General features: G+C 49.1%; 2 protein-coding genes across 5 annotated transcripts in view; one reads left to right on the plus strand and one right to left on the minus strand.

Moving 5' to 3' along the window:
* Nucleotides 1-552: 552 nt before the first annotated feature.
* TAF8 (TATA-box binding protein associated factor 8) lies at nt 553-19,342 on the minus strand. Of its 3 annotated transcripts, none has more exons than XM_067752975.1 (9): nt 19,216-19,342; nt 18,282-18,438; nt 15,853-15,951; nt 15,444-15,506; nt 13,946-14,070; nt 11,518-11,665; nt 9,927-10,069; nt 2,871-3,010; nt 553-2,111 (listed from the first exon to the last, which is right to left on the minus strand). In XM_067752975.1, the coding sequence occupies exons 1-9, from the start codon at nt 19,258-19,260 to the stop codon at nt 2,051-2,053; spliced, it is 981 nt and encodes a 326-aa protein (XP_067609076.1). In that variant the 5' UTR covers nt 19,261-19,342; the 3' UTR covers nt 553-2,050. The 3 variants fall into 3 exon arrangements, with proteins under 3 accessions (XP_067609076.1, XP_067609077.1, XP_067609075.1); XM_067752976.1 differs by having other exon boundaries at nt 553-2,566; XM_067752974.1 differs by lacking the exons at nt 553-2,111; nt 2,871-3,010 and adding an exon at nt 3,994-8,061.
* A 1,098-nt stretch (nt 19,343-20,440) lies between these two features.
* Nucleotides 20,441-21,602, plus strand: part of CCND3 (cyclin D3) — an 81,206-nt gene continuing 80,044 nt past the window's right edge. For both annotated transcript variants that reach the window (XM_067752995.1, XM_067752996.1), the window contains exon 1: nt 20,441-20,647. The gene's annotated coding sequence lies outside the window, so the exon portion shown is untranslated. The remainder of the gene's footprint in view (nt 20,648-21,602) is intronic.

Raw genomic sequence — 21,602 nt, forward strand, 5'->3', positions numbered from 1 at the left:
AGCTACACACACACACACACACACACACGAAATGGTGGAATCTGAATAAGCCCTGTGGATTGTACCAATGTCGTTTTCCTGGCTTTGGTATTATACTACAGTTATTCAAGATGCTACCAATGAAGGAACTGGGTGAAGGGTACATGGGACCTTCCTGAACATTTTTTTTTTGGGCAACATCCTCAATCTATAATTACCTCAAAAAAAACTTTAAAATGTCTATCAGATGCATAACAACATATTTACAGATTACATGACATAGCTCTTAGATTTGTTTTAAAATATACTCTAGGAATAAAAAATAAAAGAAAAAAGTAGAAGAAATAGATGAAACAGAAAAGATGTTGATAGGTGTTGAAGTTGGGTGAAGAATACATAGGGAAAGTATATATACTTTCCTCCCTAGTTTTGTGTTTGCAGACTTCCCAAATAAAAGTTTTAGACAGTTGAAAAGGGTACTCTGTCCAACATAAGGGCTAAGCCTTACTTATTGGTATACAGCTTTACTCACTGCTATAACATTTGCATACAAATTAAGTTCAAAGCTTATAATTCTGTTTCATTTACAAAGTTTTTATTATGACCTTTCATTAAGAGCTCATAAATCACATGCTTAATCTGGTTCTGTTGACTACTTTTTCCCTCCACGATTCCCCCAAAGTTATAAAAAATAAAAACTTATAAATATCCATTGAGGATTATGCACAGTTTTTACACGATAGTCAGGTCAATGTTTCAGGTTGTCCGACCATCTCCCAGTGTCTCACGCAGAACTGAATTACAGCAGCAAGGCCTCTGAAATCTCAACAGCAGAAAGGGAAATTCTTTTCCAAATCCCACCTCATCCCTTAGTGTTACAGCACTCAACAGGTGCTTGTCTGGGACAGTAGCAGGAGGAATTGCTGGGATGACTGCTCCCGGGAGCGGGTGAGAACAGCAAGCCGGGAAAGTTTCAGCCCTGCACGTGCCATGGCTCAAACCTGGAGCTATATTTAAACTCAACAGGCCAAGAATCACCAAGAGCCAACTGACAAGCTCAGAGGGGGTCAGAAGAGGCCCGATCTGACTACTTTCAACAGGAGGAGTTTCAGGTCACTACAAACCGGAAAAACTCTTATTTGGCGCAGAGCTGGGGAATCCGATTTTCTCACTCAGTATCCTCTCTTCAGGTGCTGACGAGCAGCACTTTCCTTCCAGCCAGTGGGATGAAATGCTGAGAGAACAGTGAGGCCAGAGGAGCATGGAGCCTGCTGTCAAGTCACCAGGATTTTCGAGTTTTCAAATTCACCAAGAGGATGGAAGGTTAAGAGATGACTGTGGAAGCTGAGTATCAGAAGAGCTCAGTATGGACCTTAGGACACTAACCCAGGATTCTCCTCCTTTACCCTGTGTTAACCTCCAGGTGTCACTGGCATTTCTCTTCCTCCAAATTGGTTTTAAAACCTCTTCCTTTGGAGAACAGTCAAAAGGTACCAGCTTGCCCAGCATCTTTCTTTTTTGGTTTGTAGGGCACATCAAGGATAAAGAGGCAAAGAGGCTGGACAGATTCAGACCTGCAGGCTCTTCTTGGCCCACTTCTGCCATAAGGTGGGCACGTGGCCTTCCATCCATGCCAACTTCCAGCAGACCGAACAGGTTTCTCAGCTTTCAGAACATGAGGCTAAGCCCGGCCTTCAAAATCTCATTCCCGCCACCTCCCACCCCCCAGCAAATCCTTTTCCTACTGCATAAAACCAGTGATTCCTCCATCAAATCACAGCGTAATATATCCACTGATGTAGGCTCTTGTCAAAGAAAATCTCTTTTCCCAGGATGGGGCAGAACTTGGTTGTTCCCAAGCACGTGGTCCACAGAGGGACAGTAAATGATAAACCCCTCAGGAGAGGGTGCTGCCCTGCTTCAGGGAGCTTTCATCAGATGCTGATGAGAGTTAGTACTGCCTTTCATTCTACTCCACACGCATCTGCTTATGCCTCCTGACTCCTGCCGGCCCCAGACTGAGGCTGCGACGGGTGGGCCTCCTGTTTCCAACATGTTAAAGGAGGGAAAGTCACCTTCGATCAGCCCTACAGGGCACGTGGAGCCCAGGTGAGGTGAGAAGGAAGGAGGTTCTAGGATGATAAAATAGGCGCCACAAACTGTCAGTCAATAAAAGGGGTCAAGATATCCTGAACTACAAACTAAGCAAAGTCTTTCCGGCAGTGAGCAAAGCAGGCAAAGAGACCTTTCTTTCCTGCCACCTTCCCTGGTCTCCCAGGTTTCAAGGAATCAAGTTCCATGACTATAAACGAAGTCACTGGCTGCTCCTGTGCCCCACGGTATGGCCCGGCTGATTTAAAAAGCCTCATTGTTACCATCGTACCTTCGTCAACCCAAACATCCAGTGAAAACAGGTAATCTTAATAGAGAGTTTGCTATTAAAATCATGCCCGGTCACACCCTAGAGCCTCGGCTTGTCCCCGAGGCGGCCACCCTCTTCTTCCCTCAAGTGGCTTTAACTCCCCCAGGAGGGTGGCATCCGCGTCTCTCTACAAGGCAGGCTTCCTTCTCAGCTCATGAGAGGGACCTAGAAAGAAGAGGAATCCATGCAGCCCGCCTGGTGGGGGCCCCAGCTGCTCTCCTTCTTGCGGGGGAACAACTGCTGGGCTGTGAGGGTTGGTCCCTGGGCTGCAGGATACTCAACCTCCATGCAACAAAAGGTACATGCGGGAGATGAGGACGGAGAGGAAAGGGGAAAACATTCCCCTCTCACCAGAGTAGCTCTCCCCAAGGTTCAGAACCACCGGTGAGCCTCTCTTTTCTGCCAAGGAGCAGAGAAGGCCACCGCGGTTGGCCAGGGAGGCCTCTCTGCACCCTGGCCTCCAACTCACTTCTTCCTGCGGATCTTGGGTTTCTTCACAGGCCGCAGATAGGGGTTATCGATGATGTTCTCCTCCCCGTTCCGGCTCCCCGACAAGGAAGGGTTCTGCTGCAGGACAGAGGTGTTCTCCTTCTCAGCTCCAGAATCATCCTTTGAGCAAAAGCCGAAATAAAGCAAAATACCAAATGGCATAAGGAAAGAGATCATGCCCACGGTAAGAACTACTGTTAGCATCCCTTTCGTTGAGAAATTAGAAGCCCAAGCACCACCTTTTGGCTAATGTGCCTCTCTCTGCCCCAGACGAAAGGAGGCCAGGCAGCGGCTGCTATCAGAGGAAGGCGAGAGCACCAGCTTTGACACAGTGGAGCACAGAACACCAGACCCTGAACCTCTTCAGAGGCAGGGACAGGACTTACAAGGAACAGAGAACTGGGAGGGGCAGAGTCAGGGGCTACAATTTAGACGCTTCAGGGAGGAAGCCCAGCCTGTGCGGAGTCAAAGAAAAAGAGAAGTGCCTCCCGATGCCCTGCAGGACTGAGAGGTACAGGACTGAAACAAATCATGTGCACAGGGCACCCCCGGACCAAAACTCACGTGAATCATAACTGGTTTTCCCGCAAATTCTCAAATATCTGGTACTTGCAACATGGTACAAATGATCATATCCCAGCAGAGGCCAGAAACTGCTCAAGCCCTGCGAGCTCCCACGAGGGCAAAGCAGCACGTGCGGGCACCCACACAGGAACATCATCCCCAATCTCCACCCGCAGCCCCGGGATCAGGCCTTCTGCTGTGCGTTTTTTGAGGAAAGTGATTTTGGAGAAAAGCTTGTAAGTTTGAATATATTCAATGTGATCTCAGTTAAAGAGTTTTTAAAAATCACAATGGGATGTAGACATAGAAAACCGTAATATGTTGAAGTTTTACAAACGGCTTCTGGAAATATGGGTGATTGATTCTCCTTTCCTTTTTTACACTCTCTTCTATTTCCCAAGTTCTTTAAAATGAGCAGAAGCTGCAGGCGAAGGGGATAAAAATCACACGAAGCAGCTCAGGCCCAAGGGGCTATAAGGACCAGAAGCAGCTGGTTGGGCTGCGCCCCCTGGTGACAGACCAGTGGTTCTGTCACTGGGATTCCCGTTCTGTAACTTGAGGCAAAAGAGGACTTGACCTCAACCAGGAGATTATGCTGTCAGAAGACAGCGGGACAGTGGACAGATGGAAGGTTCTCCCATAGGGACCACTGGCCTAGGACGGCGGCGCCAGTCTGGGCTCAACGAGACTGAAGAAAGCAATGACTTTGAGGTTCGGCTGCGTGCCCTCTCACTGCCCATCAGCCCTGTTCTCCCCAGAGACCCAGTTCATCCAGGGCCCCTGTGCCTTCCCTCTCCAACACCCAGTCCGGCGGCACCAGAGTCACTGTGGACGTCCTGGAGGCTCTCTTGAAAGCGAGTACCCCAAGATCAGCCTGGCTGGCTCGTGCCAGACTAGGTGCCGGACACAACGTCTGACCACACCCAGACCTGCCTTGGATACCAGGCTCTGACCTTTCTGAAGTTCTTAACAGCTCGATTTAGTAGCTCACCCCTACCTCCCTCCTCTCATCTCTCTACAGGAAACGCCCAACCTTCAAAGTTACTGGAAGTTCAACTGTGCCTTAAGTGCTTCCTGAGATGATTAGGGTGGAGGGGACCCAGTCAGGGGTGCCCTGGGATCACTGCTGGAGGCTCCTCCCACTCAGCTCGCTATGCCTCATGAGGCCAGGACTTGGGGCACGAGTCATGGGACAACAGGCTTCTCTATGCCCAAGGAGAGCTTCTGGAAATGCCACTTTCTTTGCTGTCTTTGGGGACAGGGAGCCTTGAGATGGGGAGGGACAGGAGGAGTAGACAAAAGAAGTAAAGTACTAAAACGACTGAGATTTGTAAAAAAAAGGTGGGAGTAGAAAGGTCTGTCGGGAGCGACCTGGGCCGGCAAAGGCCAGACTCAGGGCACGCTCCTCATGCACGCCCCTCATGCACCCCATGCGCCCTGGGTGACTGCATCCAGCCTCACAGCTTCTACCACCACTTCCACGGCAGCATCCCCCTCTTGAACCTCCCCAGCCCTCACATCTCCCTTGACCTCCAGGCCTGCACGGCCACTGTCGCTCAACCACCCGCCATCTCCACGTGGCGGGCAAGCAGGCATCTCAAATTCAACGTGCCTAAAACTAAACCACGAGCACAAACAGCTTCTCCCACTGTCTTCCCGTCCTGTCCTCCCAGCTGTCCAAGCCCAAAACTCTGCAGTCACTCCTGCTTGCTTTCTTTCTCTGGCATCCCACAGCCAATCTGTTGGGAAAACTTCTTGGCCTTATCTTCCAAATACAGGCAGAATCTGACCACTTCCACTATCTCTTCCGCGACCCCCATGGTAGTACCTACCAGTGTCTCTTACCCGGATGGACAACAGCCTCCTAACTGGCTTCCCGCCACAGTCCCTCCTCTGCCTGTCCCATTCTCACCAGCGCAGCCAGTGCTCCTTGGAGAAGTTCAGACCTGCCTCTCCTCTGCTCCACACCCTCCCAGGACTCCCACTTCATCCAATGAAAAGACAGTTCTTAAAACTGCTCACAAGGCCTCGCCTGATCTAACCTCTCCCTCCCCTCCCCCGGCCCCACCTTCCTCAGTCACACCTCTACTCTCCTTTGTGCTATTCCCCAGGGCCTTTGCACTGGCTGTTCCCTTTCCAGGGCACTCTTCCCCAGATATCCACATGGCTCACTCCCTCACCTCCTTCAAGACTCTGCTCAGACGTCACCTTCTCTGTGATGTGTACCCTGAGCACCCTATTTAAAACTGAAACCTCCACCCTTTACCCTGGATCCTCCCCTACTCAGTTTTCCCCCCGTAGCACTTTCATCTTTTACATACTATATAGTGATGCATTTATGTATTATGTCTATGGTCATTCCCCCACTGCCAGCACACGGGCTCCCGAGATGCAGCTGTTGTCTTTGTTCTGGTCACTGATGTGTCCCAAGCACTCAGAACAGTATCTGGCACTTACCAGGTACTGAACAAATACTTGCTGAGGACATGAATGGTACATTGTTCAGAAAAGAGTAAAAGTTGAGACACTGGGATTGCCTGCAGAAGGCAGCTCGTTGAAATGTATGAGAAAAAAATCCTCTGATACGCCAATTTAAAATGAATAGCCCTGGGACTTCCCTGGCGGTCCAGTGGTTAAGACTCCACGCTTCCACTGCTGGGGGCGCAGGTTTGATCCTTGGTTAGGGAACTAAGATCCCACGTGCTGCGCAGTGTGGCCAATAAATAAATAAATAAATAAACAAAATGAATAGCCCCTTCATGTTCCTAGATGGAGTAACCAGAACCAAGTTAAACAAAGTAACTACCTAGCAACAGTCCTTGACAGCTGTGACCTTGATAGATAAAAGAACAATTTAAAACACCAGTTATTGAACTTCCGGTAACAATGTCTGTAAATGCTAATGACAGAAAACAACGTAAACATCCACAGGGGACTGGCTCACTAAGTCCACACAATGCAACAGGAGGAAGCTATGCGGAGGGATGAAGCAGCTCCTCACATACAGCATGCAACGACCACCGAGATAGCGCCACAAAGAAAGCAAGCAAGGGGAAAGAACTGTTTGTGCTTAAAATAACAATTAAAAAACATCTCTAGAAGGATTCACAAGAGACTGGTGACACTGGTTGCTTTGTAGGAGGGAAAATGGATGACAGGGAACAAGGACAGGTGAAAGACTGTCACCATACATCTTTTCGTACATTCTGAGTCTTAAACATATGATTGTATTTGCCAGTCCAACGAAATAACAAGCCCAACTGACTGTCATAAATTGTTGCTGGAATCCTTCTCTTGAAGTCTTTTTATTTATTTATTTTGTACAGAAGAGCATGTGGTCATACAGCAGGGGCAGGGGGAGGGGGGCAGTGGGTACCATGAGCGGCCATGTGCCAGGCACCTGATACGGATGAGCTCATTTTATCTCAGGCTCCTCACTTCCCCTTGAGGTAGGTGTTCCTACTCCTATTTGCATTTGTGAGGAAACAGACTCAGATGCTGGGTCATGAGCTGGAAAGTACCCTGGTCTGGATCTGAGGCCAGGCCAGTCTGACTCTGAGGCTCAGATCTTTCTACTCTTCCTGTCTGGCTTGGCCTCAGGCAGTTCCTGGCATCCTTTCAGCCTCAGTTCACTCACCGCCATGACCTCACCTATGTCATTACATTACCCGGAGTTTTAGATAACACATCTGCAAGCCCTTTAGCTGCTTTGTACTTATAAAGGGACAGTGATGTTTGTTTAGAAGACTCCGCCTTCTCATAAGGTGAACCTCATCTTAGTCCGTGCCACAATCACCATATCTCAGACCAAATTAACTGAGTCCAAAACAGAAGTGTAGAATAACAAAGCTCCTCTGCTCTATGTAGAGCCGTGGGCTCCCAGCCCTAATTCTGAAAAGAATAATTCAACATTAAAGAAATGTGTGTTCAGGCACGGGAGACCTTCAGCAAATACTAGAGTCAGCACTGGCACTCTGCACCTGCATCCTGGGGCCTCACACCTCAGAGAACACGAGGAACCCTCAGTCCAGCTACAATCACTGAGCCATCCCTTGCTTAAAAGCCAGGGCCAACCTTAAAGAATGGATGAATGTGGTAACCTGACTCTTAGGGTCCTGGAAGCTTTAAAGGCATCAGAGCTTCAGCAGGTCTGTGACTCTACTTGGCACTTTCTCCCCTGATGCGTGAACAAGAGTGGGTCTTATCCCCTTACTTGCCGAGTACAATACAGCGTAACCAGAAAAGAACACCCACCAGTTTCAACGAGCACACCTCCCCGCCGACCTTTGGCTCTGTGCCCACACATTTTATCTCCTATCCTGGCTCTGAAATGTCCACAATAAGGCTAACCCCTCCTTTTGGGCACTAAATCCCATGCCCTCTCCCTCACCAAAGATCATCATTCCAAAATGTTTCTTTCTCTCCTGCATCAACTTTACCAGATCATTTTCATCAGCATACAAACATCCTGTTATTTCTTTTATTTTAAAAAACAAATAAGGGACATCCCTGGCAGTCCGGTGGTGAGGACTCCACGTTTTCACCGTGGGGGGTCCATGTTTGATGCCTGGTTGGGGAACTAAGATCCCCCAAGCTGCAAGGTGCGGCTAAAAAAATCAATACATAAAATTTAAAAATAAAGATAAAAAACAAAACACCTCTCTGACCTCCTTAATTCTTCCCCTTTAGTTACCGCTCCATTTTCTCTCCTTCCCTTCGCAGCAAAATTCCTTGAAACCATGGTCTACATTAATGGAACTTTCTGTGATGATTTAACTGTTCATATCTGTGCTGCCCAGTGGGTAGCCACGAGCCACAGGTGGCCACTGAAATGTGGCTGGTGTGACCAAGGAACTGAATTTTTTTGTTTTATTTAATTTACATCAATTTAGACTTAAATAGCCACATGTGGCTACTGGCCACTGTAACGGACAACACAAGTCCACACTCACCGACTCCAGTTCCTCTCTTCTCTTTCTCTTTGAATTCACTTGCTCTCATTCTTCCTGAAATTGCCATTGTCAAGGTCACAAACTGCATGCCCGTTGCCAAATCTAATGGGCAACATCTCAGTCCTCAGATGACTGGAACTAACTGCAGCTTCAGACACAGCTGATCACCCTCTTCTCCCTGAAACACTTTCTTCCCTTGGCCTCCGGGACGCTGCAGCCCCCACACATACACCCCCTCCCCGGTTCCACCACCTTTCCCGCTGTGCCTTCTCCGTCTTCTTGGCCGGTTCCTCATCTCCTCACCCTCTGAACAGCGCAGAGCCCCAGGGCTCAGTCCTGGAACCTCTTCTCTATTTTATCCTCACTCGCCCCCTAGGCACTCACCTGGTCTCGTGGTTTAAACACTATCTACACGCCAAGGACTCCCAGGTTTGCATCTCCTGAGCCCAAAACCTCCTTGAACTCCAATGCGCCTATCCACCTTCCTACCTGACCCCACCACCCGTATGTCTAATAAGCATCTCAATCTTACCTCTTGTAAACCTCTGCTCCTGGCTTCCCCCCTACACCTGTTCCACCCAACCGTCTCGCCTGTCTTGGCTGAGGGAACTTCCATCTTGCCTGTTGTTCAGGAAAAAACCCTTGCATTTATCTTTGACTCTCTTTCTCTCACATCCACTCCATCAGTCGCTTCTGTTCCGAAAATAATCTAGAATCTGACCAAATAATCTACCTGTGTCTTCACCTCTACCACCATCTCTCAGCTTCTTGCACCAGCCTCCCGACCGGTCTGCTTCTGCCCTCACCCTCTGTAGTCCACCCTCGACCCAGCAACCTCACCGATCCCGAGACCCTCCTCTGCTCAGTATGTCCAGGGGCTCCCATCATACTGACAGGAAGCCCAAGTGCTTAGGTACCGTTAAGACCTGACTTCCCCAGGAGCTCTCTGACCTTGTCCCCTGCTCTCCTCCCCCCATTCTGCTCATGCCACACTGGCCACCCTGATGGTCTTGCCATTCCTCAGCACAACAGCACCCACCTCAGGGCCTTCGCATCTGCTGTTCCCTCTGTGGGGAACGCTCTACTCCCAGATACGTGCGAGCCTTGTTCCCTTCAGGTCTTTACTCACCTGTCACCTTCTCAGTCACCCAATCTAATACCACATCCCCCAGGCCTGTACCTACTCCCATCTCCTAATTTCTCACTTTTCCTTAGCTCCTTTAGGGAAGGACATTTTGTCTATCTTGCCTCCTGCTAATTCCCTAGCACCTGGCACCTGCCTGACTCTGGCAGGTGCTCATTCAATATTTGTTGAATGAATGAATGGATCCCCAGGACACAGACTTATCCCTCGAGCTAGAGATCGTGCCGCAATTGGATCACCACAGGCCCATCATGCAAGTCCCTAACATGGGGCCAGAGACCTGAGGTAGGTCCTGTCCAATCTGCAGGGTGATAGGCAGAGAGCAGCACGGGCTACGGCGGGGGGCGTGCTGAAGCGGGCAGAAGGCAGGACCCACCGTGTTGATGTGAAGAGGGAGGTTCTCTGTGTCTGTCTGCTCGTCCTGCTCCGAGGAATCCGTCTCCTCCATTTGTTGCATCTCCAGCTCAGACGGAAGAAGAGCGGTCAGGTAGGGGATGGTGAAAGGCCTGGCAGCAATCACTGGGGGGTGGAAGAGAGGCCGAGAGCCTTGTGACAGATCAGCGAGCAGCAGCGAATGACAGTGATGGCTAACACGCTCGAGCGCTTAGCACAGGCCAGGCAGTGTCCTACAGGCTTTACGTGTTATCTTTAATTCTCGCCTCCACCCTATTAAGTAAGTACAATTACCAACCCCATTTTACAGATGGGGAACCTGAGGCCCGGAGAGGTTACATGACCTCCTCAAGCACACCGGAAGTGGTGGAGTGGGATTTGAACTCGGGCAATATGACTGCACAGCCTACTTTTACCAAGTACCACTAAAATCAGAGAGAACTGGGGCTGAATCCTAGCAAAGCATCAGCTTAGTGATCTTATACCCAAGGTCAGTTAACCCCCAGCCTCATTATTAGAGCAGGGATGTGGATCCCTTCAACCTGAAGGACTCAGGTCCCGACAGCGGACTTGAGAACTCTCTGCGTGGAAGTATATCCACTGAGCTAGCGGGCGCTTCAGGTACACGAGTGACCCAATTCCTCCAAAAAGCACAGAGGCTGAGTAGGCGAAATCACTAAATAAATAAATAAATAAAAGTAAGCAAGTAAATAAATAAATAAGTAAATAAGTAAGTAAATAAATAAATAAAAAGAAAGTCTCTGTGCATACTTCCATGGTAGAATGTCATTATCAGGAGACACTCTAAGGTTATTTTTAACATGGCTCAGATGTGGAGTTCTGCAGACAGAAAGAGCTAGGTTTGAATGCTATCTACTCTCCGTGTGACCTTGGGCAAATTACTTCATTTCTCTTCTCTCTAAGCCTTGGCTCCTGGAAGTAACAGTTCCTAACTCAGAGGCTCACTCGAGGAGTTCATGAGATAACGTAGGGAAGGTGAGTAGCACAGTGTCTGGACTTAATAACTTAGCCGCTGTGGTTCCGGGCCAAGGCACACAGCGAGAATCCAACAGGAGCTTGCTGACTGAATGAATCATCTAAACCAATCTCCCTCACTCCCCTGAGGCCTGAGGAGAGGAAGACACTTGGTCACACAGTGAAACGATAGTGCTGAGATGAGAAATTATATGGTGAGTCCTGTGAGAGGACGTAGTGAAGGCAAAGTCTGGCAGAGGTTCTTTAACTGTCCTGCCCCCTGCCACCAGGGTCCTTCTACCACCAGGGCTGCCCCTTCTGCTAAATGAGCCTCTCTGATGCCTGGGGCTCAGTCACCCTCGAGGTAACCTCAACTCAATGCACTTCAAGTGCCCAATCCCAACAGAGGCCATTACTGTTTTGGAGTCATCAGTTAGGGACAGGCCCTTAAGACCTAGAAAAAGGAGCCAGAAATGAAGAACAAGTTCCACAAGACAAGGACAAAGCTTATTCGTTTTTTCCAATGACACTGAGAGAGAGGGAAGATGGGGCGATGATCTCAAAGGACAAGCCAGGGTCCACAGAGTGGAGACACTCACAGGGAAACGTGCTGACGTCATCTTTGAAAAGACTCTGGGTCTCGCCGGTCTTGGCCATAAAACGGGTGAGTGCCCGCTCCACGTCTCGTCTCTGGGACGCGGCCTTCTCCCGCAGGACCTGGTAGTCCGACACAGGCTCACGGTACGTCTAAAGGGAGAACAGCAAAGACACTAGAGAAATACCAATGACTACACTGCCCTCCTCGGGTTCCTGCCTTGCTGTTGCTCTGTCCTCCCACCCTTTAAATGACCCCTACCGTCACTGAGAGCAGAGATCCCCAAGGGCAGAGGAAGGGCAGAAAGAAACAATATAACTATGATTAACATTTACTTTGAATCTTAAAAGATTTACTTTGAATCTTAAAAGTTAAGAAATATACAAACATTTACATTTACGTGATCCCGGGCCTTCATTTAGCTCCAGCAACAGCTGGACTCAGGCATAAGAGACACATCCTGAAGGGAGAGTGGCAATTCTCAGCCCCACACACCTGCCGGGGAAGCCCTGCCAGGGAAGCCCTGCCGGGGACCACCCAGGGGCCCTCAGTGTAACATGACAACAGAACTTTCTGACATGTTTAAAGTCTTCCCAAGATGAAGAATTTAACAGGATTCTGAACACGCTGGTTAAAAACATTAAAATGCAAGATCTTACAATTATTTTTAAGATAACCGTTTGACATTTAAAAAGTTGGAAATTTAATAGGGAAATTTTAACATAAGTCTTCAAATAATTGGTAGATGAGAATGAAAAAAATTAGTTTTATGATTTATTAAGGGCAGCCTAAGATCCCACCTATCTTTGTACTGTACCTTTTTCAACTATGAGAACTGTTAAAGTATCAAAATAAACTGAACTTAGCACCAGACCTCCTGCTTCATATTCCACCAGGTATTAAACCAAGATTTCAAAAAATACAAAAGCTGAGGCTATAACGTGGCTGCCACTAAAAAGGAGCACCAGTTTTCTGAACCTTTAATAAGGGTCAGATGATCTTTCAACGTACATTGTTTTAGTACTGTGTTACATTATAACATTCACGTAAATGAGCAAACAAATACTGAAGCATGTGCTTAATACTGTACTGACAGACATATGCTACAAAAGAGTTAGAGACTGCTGTGGGTTGAATTATAGCCCCCTAAAAAAAAGACGTGTGGAAGGCCTAACCCCCAGGACCCCAGAATATGATCTCATTTGGAAATAGGGTCATTGCAAGATGTAATCAGTTAACATGAGGTCATATGAGTAGGGTGGTAAGAATCCGATATGACTGGTGTCCTTATAAGAAATGGCCACGTGAAGACGGAGATACAGAGAGAGGGCCGTGTGAAGAGGAAGACTGGAGTGACGCATCTACAGGCCAAGGGGCACCACGAACTGCCTAGAAACCACCTGAGGCTGGGCGAAGGTTTCACAGGGAGCCTGCCGACACCTTGATTTTGGACTTCCAGCCTCTGGAACTACAAGATAATACACTTCTGTTGCTCTAAGGCACCGAGTGTGTGGCACTTTACAGCAGCCCTAGGACACTAATACAGGAAATCCTGGTCAAGAGCATGGCTGCGCTGCAATGATGGCTGACCACCTGCTCCTTTGCCCCGTATCCTGAGGTGTGGAAAAATCTCCTGGAGGACTTGCCCCAACCCTGCATCGTGGCCATATTTGCACCGGGACGCAGTGTGGAGGCGGGGACACAGGAAGCGAGTAGAAGAGCCTCTGGGGACTCCTATGCACACTGTACCTTCCCAAAGGAAGGTGAAATCGCTAGAAGGCAAATTGGAACACGGAGGACATGTTCAGAGGACATCTGAACTAAGGAGGACAACTAGACTTGTCCCACACAGACCCAGAGCTCACAGTTATGATAAGTTCCATTTCATATTACAAGTTTTATTTTTTGTTTTTTTTTGGGGGGCCACACCATGCAGCTTGTGGGATCTTAGTTCCCAGACCAGGGATTGAACCCAGGCCCTCAGCAGTGAAAGCACGGAGTCCTAACCACTGGACTGCCAGGGAATTCCCCCAAGTATGTTTTAAGTAACTCTTTCCCTGATTTCAAAAATAACTCTTAGCTATTATGGAAAATTTGGGAAACCAGAAAAGCACACACAAAACAACAGTTACCTATAATCCCACCATGAATTACTACCAGCATTTTGTGGAATGTGTCTCTTCTCTACGTGGCTAGGTTCCTCTGTGGGACAGGCGAAACGGTGCCACTTTCAGTTCATTTATTAACTATATTTTCGCCAGCAAACTGGAGAAGATAATTCTCCTTTGCCAAACTGTTTTCCAGTAAGGAACGACATTGTGAGTTCTGAACTACCCTGTGACCAACAAACTTCTTGACTCCAGCCTGACAGCCAGGAAAATGGAGTCTGCTTTTGCGTCAGTCACAGCCCCCAGGGTGGCCTTGTCACTCACCGGAGTTTTGATGTAGGTGTGGGGGTCGGGGAACTCGGGAAAATGGCTGGGGATGTGTGGCGGGTGGGGCCGGTTCTGTCCTGCAGTGAGGGCCTTGGGGGTCACCGGCTGATTGGTCACTGGAGCTGCAACAGAGTCACCGGCGGTTACTCTTCCACCCAAGGCCTCGCGTCTCTACCCACACCCTCCTTTTCTCAAAGTAAATCCTGGACCTCAATGTTCTATGTGACAGGCACTTTGTAATTCTACCAATAAAAGGCCTCTAATGGCCTGAGGACCTGAAAAGGTACCTCCGCCCCCCAACAACGCCCGGCACGGCATGACCTGGGGTGACATTCCCATCTACAACAATCCTGACTGCATGCCTCTTAGGGTGGGGAGTGCGGGGCAGAGACAAGCTAACTACATAAAGAGCAGGCTGAGGACCTAAGGAAGTTAGGTGGGCTGCTAACTACTTTCAAGAACCCAGGTAACAAAGACAGACATGGAGCCAGGGTAAGTTAAGCGAGGGCCAACGAGAGCAAGAGGGGTTGAAAATGGCACCTTTCACTGCCACTTTGAGAGGAGCATCTTAAAACGATGTCAGCTGGGCTTCCCTGGTGGTGCAGTGGTTAAGAATCCACCTGCCAATGCAGGGGATGCAGGTTCTATCCCTGGTCCGGGAAGATCCCACATGCCGCGGAGCAACTAAGCCTGGGCACCACAACTACTGAGCCTGCGCTCTAGAGCCCGCGAGCCACGACTGAGCCTGTGTCGTGCTGCAACTATTGAAGCCCGCGCGCGCGTAGAACCCGTGCTCCGCAGCAAGAGAAGCCACCGCAATGAGAAGCCCGTGCAACACAACGAAGAGTAGCCCCCGCTCGCCGCAACTAGAGAAAGCCCGTGCACAATAACAAAGACCCAACACAGCCAAAAAAGAAAAGATGCCAGCCTGAAAGGGGTGATGGAAAAAAAAATCTAGTGAATTCTCCCGAGGTCCTGCAAACCCAAACTAGTTACTCCAATCAACTCAGTTTATGGCACTCAGTGCATCTAAGGCAGAGATCATCAGACTTTTTGTATAAAGGGACAGGAGATAAATATTTTAGGTTTTGCAAGCTGTGCAGCCTGTCACAACTACTTAACTCTGCCATTATTGCATGAAAACAACCATAGATAATAAGTAAACATGGCTGTGTACCAACAAAAGTTTATTTACAAAACAGGAGGTGGACCACGTTAGGCCTATAGGCCATAGTTTACTGACCCTGGATCTAAGGAAGAACAAGCATTCTCACATTTTTCAAGTAGCATCGAGCTGGTTTACCTTTCTGGTGACTGAACTTCACATCCTAATCTGACTAGCCCAAATAACGATTACATGGTAGGTAAGCCCCAAATAATGGAAGGGAGCCTGCAACGAGGCAGTAGCTACACACCAATCCCTGCCCTAGTCAACCAATTCATTCCACCAGCATTAACTGAGCACTCCTGAGTACCTCAGTTCAGAGTCACTTACGGGCAGTGATGACCATCCTCTGAGACCGTTTTGCATAAGCAGGGAGAGTGTCCACATTGAAACCTAAGAAACAGGAGAACAAAAATCACTGCCCAGACCACTGGATACTGAACATGGAAGGGGAAGTAATACTGTGGTGAAATAGTTTAAATTCCCAACAGAAGAGCTTTGCTGACACTCAAAAGAAGCTCCAGCAGAATCCCCAAAGAGGGAGTTAGGAGGCCTCTTAAAGGGGTTCAGAGGAACCCTCTTTTGATAACTCTCTCAAGCTAAAAGCAAACCAGGAGACTCATGAGGGGATTTAAGAACGCTCAGCAGAGGGGGCTGCCTCCTGGGGACTCCTCTCCCTCTCTCTCTCATGCCTCCAACTCAGCTGCACTGAAGAAATGGAAACTGGAGGTGTACTCACCCATCTCGACAAGTGTGACCACAATATCTGACAGTGTGGGCTGCGTCCTGGCTGTGTGCTCACAGTAAGACTTGGCACTCCTCCCAATTTCTGAAATGTCTAGGAAAGGATCAAAGGCAGAAAGTCTTACTCTCAGTTCCCAAACAGTTAAACACAGAATTGCCATATGAGCCAGCAATTCCACTCCTAGATATCCACCCAAGTGAAGGGAAAACAGGGACTCAAACAGAGTGCATGATGTTCATAGCAGCACTACTTGTGCATCCATGTTCATAGCAGCACTATTCACAGTAGACAAAAGGTAGAAATAACCCAGTGTCCATCCACAGATGAATGGAAACATAAAATGTGGTCTATCCATATAATGGAATATTATTCAGCCTTCAAAAGGAATGACATTCTGATACAAGCTACAACATGAATAAACATTGAAAACATCATGCTAATGAAATAAGCCAGACAAATATTTTAAGATTCCACTTATATGAGGTATCTAGAAAAAAAAAATTCAGGGCTTCCCTGGTGGTGCAGTGGTTGAGAATCTGCCTGCCAATGCAGGGGACAGGGGTTCAAGCCCTGGTCTGGGAAGATCCCACATGCCGCGGAGCAACTGGGCCCGTGAGCCACAACTACTGAGCCTGCGCATCTGGAGCCTGTGCTCCGCAACAGGAGAGGCCACGACAGTGAGAGCCCCGCGCACCGCGATGAAGAGTGGCCCCCGCTTGCTGCAACTAGAGAAAGCCCTCGCACAGAAACAAAGACCCAACGCAGGTAAATAAATAAAATTTATTTTAAAAAAAATTCATAGAGACAAAAAAATTGATTAGGAGTTACCAGGAGTTGGGAGGAACGAGGAATGGGGAGTTACTGTTTATGGATACAGTTTCTGTTTAGAATGATGAAAAAGTTCTGGAAATGGATAATGCTGATGGTTGTACAACATTGTGAGTATATTTAACACTACTGAATTGTACACTGAAAAATAATTAAAATGGTAATTTTATGATATGTACATTGTGCCACCACAAAAAAAAAAAGGTCTTATTATCTGGTTGTCAAGTTTTTGTTTCTTCTACCTGAAGCTGAACCTCTTTTCAGCCATGCTAAACTCCTTCAGGGGAAAGGGGAAGCATGAAGCTGGGCTCCATGAGTGGGTTTCAGAGGTGGATGGGCAGCTCCAGGAAAATTCTGAAATTGTGAATTTTACATACAAAAGAGACTTTTTCTGGGATGGGTCCACAGGTCAAAACCATTTTCATAATAAAATGAGACATCCTTTGACTTTTTTAGTCTCGTTCTCTCGTGCAGTTTTCCGGAGGCTATGTCACCTATGATGACATCATGGCTCTGCTGGATAATGGAATGTGTGCTTGTGCATTCTTATGTTTTAAGATGTTCTCAGTTTTATTTTCTAATGTGACAAAAATCTCTCTATATAGAGCCCATGTATACAAAATTCCTTGGGGTCCTCAATATTTAAGAGTCTAATGGGGTTTGAGATGGCTGCTTTAGGAAAACATTTGGTATCTTGAAGTTCCAAACATCAGCTGCAGAGCGTCACCTCAACCCAGATCACAGCCTTCCTGGGGCAGCCCACATCTAGTGACTGATCAAGACCAGACTACAAAGGCAGGGCTTTGGGGGACTGATGTCAGATACTCTGATGGGCAATAGTTGCTCCAGAGCACCCCACTGAGTTGGCCAATTCTTTGTTTGGCCTGTACTGCAGCTCAACTTCTCTCTCTGCCTAAACCTTTCTCTCACTTCCATTCATAGGGTTGATTCCGCCCTCAAACACCTTAAACACCCACAACCCTCATTCCATCCTCCCCTCCCCTCCAAAGGCCCAAAGAGGGAAATACAGTGTACATGCACAAGCCTATGTGAGACCGTTCCAGGCTCCTAAACCTCAAGATACTTCCTTTTAAAAGGGTGTTTTTTTCTTTTTTCCGTTTTCTAAAACTTATTCACCCTCACTCTTTGTATCACATAATATAACATTTGATTATATAATGTGCAGCATCTATTTCACGGGAATTAATCCTGACTCTCCAATGAAACTGTAAGTTCTTTGAGCATAGAGAACAAACAGCAATAATAACAGCACCTGCAAGTCATCGAGAGCTTACAACGTTCCCAGCTTTGACTGTTTTACATATACATCTCACTTATACTCAAAACTCCAGGAGGTACAAATTATTATTCCTTTTCACAAAGGAGGCAGTTGAGGTTCAGGAGGTTGAGCGGTTAACCCAAGCTATTAGGTGGCAGAGTGATGACCTACACCCAGGTCTATCTGATTCTAAAGCCTGTAAGTCACTTAACAATGTTCTTCTTTTTCTTAAATTCTCTCTAACACTATCACAATGCAGGACACAGAACAGATGTTTGGTTGACTCGAGGAAGGCCTATTGTTTCCTGGTACTTACAGCTCTGCAGCATCTCTGTCAATGTTTCCACAGATGCTTTCTCAGCACTCTCAAACCCTGCCTCTGTCAGCAGGGAGCTCACAACCACTTGCAGGGTTCGCCTTCGGGCCAGATGGTAGTTATCAGCAGGGTTAGTGGACTGTTTACTTCCTGATCTCTGTGAATCAGCAGCCCAGAAAGAGAAAACGTTTTCATCCAGAGGACAAGGATGCAATCACAGAGTTCACATACTGCCAACGGCAAGCAAAGGTTCTTTTGCTAAATACTTATTTATTAGTGCTTAATAAGATGTGGTAGTCCCTGATGTTTAGACTTACAGCTCTTGGCCAAATGAGTAATAACTGAGCACCCCGGGAGCTCTAAATTCGGAGACAGCCTTTCTGCCTACCTAATACTTACAATTCCAATAACAAAACGGCTGTTTTCTACTTTCTATTTTAGCAGATTATCAGAATATATAGCTGAAGAAACACGCACGATGGGATTGAACTCATATCCATCTCCCAGAAAAAAAGTGACCTCTCTCTTGTTCCTTCCACCTCCACACCACTTTGCTAACGAGGAAAATTAAAACAACAAACAACACTTGATGCTAAGTAGAGGACCTACAAGTAGGAAGTATTTTGAAACGGGAATCCCTCCCAACTTTGGCGAGCCAATAAGAAGGCGAAAGCGGCCTCGTTGCACCAATCAGGAGGTGTTCCGGGCTCCCAACCCCCCAACAGAGAACGGGCCAATCAGTATACAAGTCCACCAACTCAGGAGGCAACCGCCGAGTCTCGAGAAGGGGGTCACGTACGACCTGAAAGACCCTCCTCCACTCAGAGCTCATGGTGGGGCTGGATTTCTGGGTGTAAGATTGTAGCCCAGGCTAGGGGAAAGTTACAGAATGCCCCGACTCTCTCGGCTTCGGCCTCGCGCCTCCCGCCCTTACCGTTCCGGAGCTGCCAGCCCCAGCAGTGGCCGCCGCGTCGGCCATCTTGCTCTGGCGTAATGGGCATGAGCGCAGGGCAGGATGGGGCTTGTAGTCACCGGGCGGGGAGGAGCGGCTAGGGGGCGGGGCGACACGCGCCCCTCTGGGCTTTCCTAGGCCCAGCGGGGTCGGGAGGGTGTGTTGGGTGACCCCGCTCACTTGGCCTTCTGTGAGCGGTGCGTTCAGTAAGCCCCGGAAGTGGCCAGGAAAATGAGCTCTCGGTTTTACACCTATTTTGAAATGAAGTCGCTTTTCGTAAAAAGCACATCCCTGGAACACTCCAAAGGTGCCTGATAGCAACCTCTGCCTGGGTCCCGCTGGGTCCCCATCATTTACTCTCTAGGGGAGGGGTCTGAGATTCTGTATTCTTAAAACCTCCAGGTGATTCTTCTGAGCGGGAAATTTGAGGAAACCTTGTTTTGTGCCGGCGGCCCCTCAGCCCACTTGGAACTAGATCCCAACAGCCACCCAATCCAGGTGTTCCAACGCATCCCACTGCCTTCTCGCCGTGTATTAATCCGTAGGTATTTGCCGGGCGAGCCGGGAAGCGCCGGCGGCAAGAGGCTGTCCCTTGCCCGCCTTATTCCCAGGCCGTTGCGTCAACGTGGTGCATGTGGTTTTCTGCGGTTCACTCGCGGGTCAGCCTCTCCGGATGGGAGTCCTTCGTGCACCACGCCTCATTCGTCTCCGTTTGCGGGTGTCTGGCAGGACGCAGAAGCTGGGTTTGAATCCCAGCACTCGGCAGCTGTGGGATTTCGGGCACATTACCTAATCTCACTGTGCCTCGGTTTCGTCTTTTGCGAAACTGGGATGGGATGGATAGCAGGGGGTAAAATGAGCTAATACACTCAAAGGGTCTATCACTGTGCAGACGGAGAGTAAGAGGTCAAGAAGCAGCGCCTAATGTTATTTATTTCCTGAGAGGCGAGTGGATGAGTGGAAAACGCTCACAGGCAGATGTCTGGAAAACTGCGCCGCGCCTGCCCGCGGGGCGCACCTGCGGCTGGGGGGCACCCCCGCCCCTCACCGGGGGAACGTGCAGCGGGATGTGCGGGCTGGGGTCGCTGCGCAGGCTGAGCCGCCGGGAGGAGTCGGGGCCCAAACCTTAGCTGAGCGGAGCACCCAGCCCCTTTGTCTCCCCCGCCCCCTCTTCCCCACTTCCTGCCCAGCTTTAAACTCGGGATTGGCGGCGCGGCGGCGACTTTGTAAACACGACGCGCCTGCGGCGGTGGAAACTGGTTCTGTTTGGGCGCCTGGGGGAGGGGTGCACGCCCCTCGCCGTGGCTGGAGGTGGCGACCCCCTCCCCATGTCCCCAAAGACAGAAGCGAGAGGCGGCGGGAGAGAGTGTGTGCAGCCACAGTCGGTGCTCCGGGGGGCTCACCTGCCGAGGAGGTAGGCTCGAGGGCTGGAGAAGCCAAGACAGATGGGTGTCAGCGTCTGCCCTCTTCGCTGGGGCCTCCAAGCTGAGGCTGGACACCTGGGCGGGGGGTCTGAGGTGGGGGGGTTAAGGAGGTCATGGTGTCCTCATCACCTCCCGGTTGTCTCTCAAAGCTCGGGTCAGTTTCTTTCTGAGTTGCACGTGGCTGAAGGGCGGGGAAGCCCCCCAAAGCCTTGAGCTTTCTCTGTGTCTGCACAGCCACCCTCCAAGCTGATCTGGAAGCCCAGTGACCTCACTGGGCTGTCTGTTGTCATTCTTCATACCTCAGAGATGGGGTGGGAGGCGGAAGGAGGGCAGAAGACGTGTGGGCAGGGAGCCTTGGGGTCATCCTGCCAGCCAGGGCCGAGGGAGGAGGCCAGAGGACAGGACTGGAAAGAGGGACCTCTCAGTGGCGGTCCCTCTGGTGTCTGATGGGTACGCAATTGACGGCCTTACCCTCTTCTGTGTCTTTTAATGTGTCAACAAGAGGAGTAACTGAAGAAATTGGTTGCTGTTACTGAGGGAGCCTTAATGTATTCATGTGCAAACATTGACTGAGCACCTACTGTGTGTGGGATTGGATGGGATGCTGAGCGTGCAGTGATGTTATTCATCCACAGTGATCTCCCCTGAGTCATAGAACAACAGAGACGAAGTGTCCCGTTGGGGTGGCTGGGAAGGCTTCAGAGAGAAGAGGACATTTGAGTTGGTTCTGAATGATGAATAGTCACCAGGCAGAGAAGTGGGGGGAAGTCTTTGTGGGAACTTACTCATTCTGCAGAGCTGGACTGAACCCTGACTGTGGTGTTGGGAGTTGGGAAACAATAGGGACCCAGAAACAGCTCTTGCTCTCTTTAACCCACTGTCTAGACCTGAAGAAGAGATAAGAATGAACTGGATGAATTCAGGGAAAGGCATGTTTCTGGGCTG

Source organism: Pseudorca crassidens, chromosome 10 (genome assembly GCF_039906515.1).
Source record: "Pseudorca crassidens isolate mPseCra1 chromosome 10, mPseCra1.hap1, whole genome shotgun sequence".
In the NCBI taxonomy this organism is placed as follows: Eukaryota; Metazoa; Chordata; class Mammalia; order Artiodactyla; family Delphinidae; genus Pseudorca; species Pseudorca crassidens.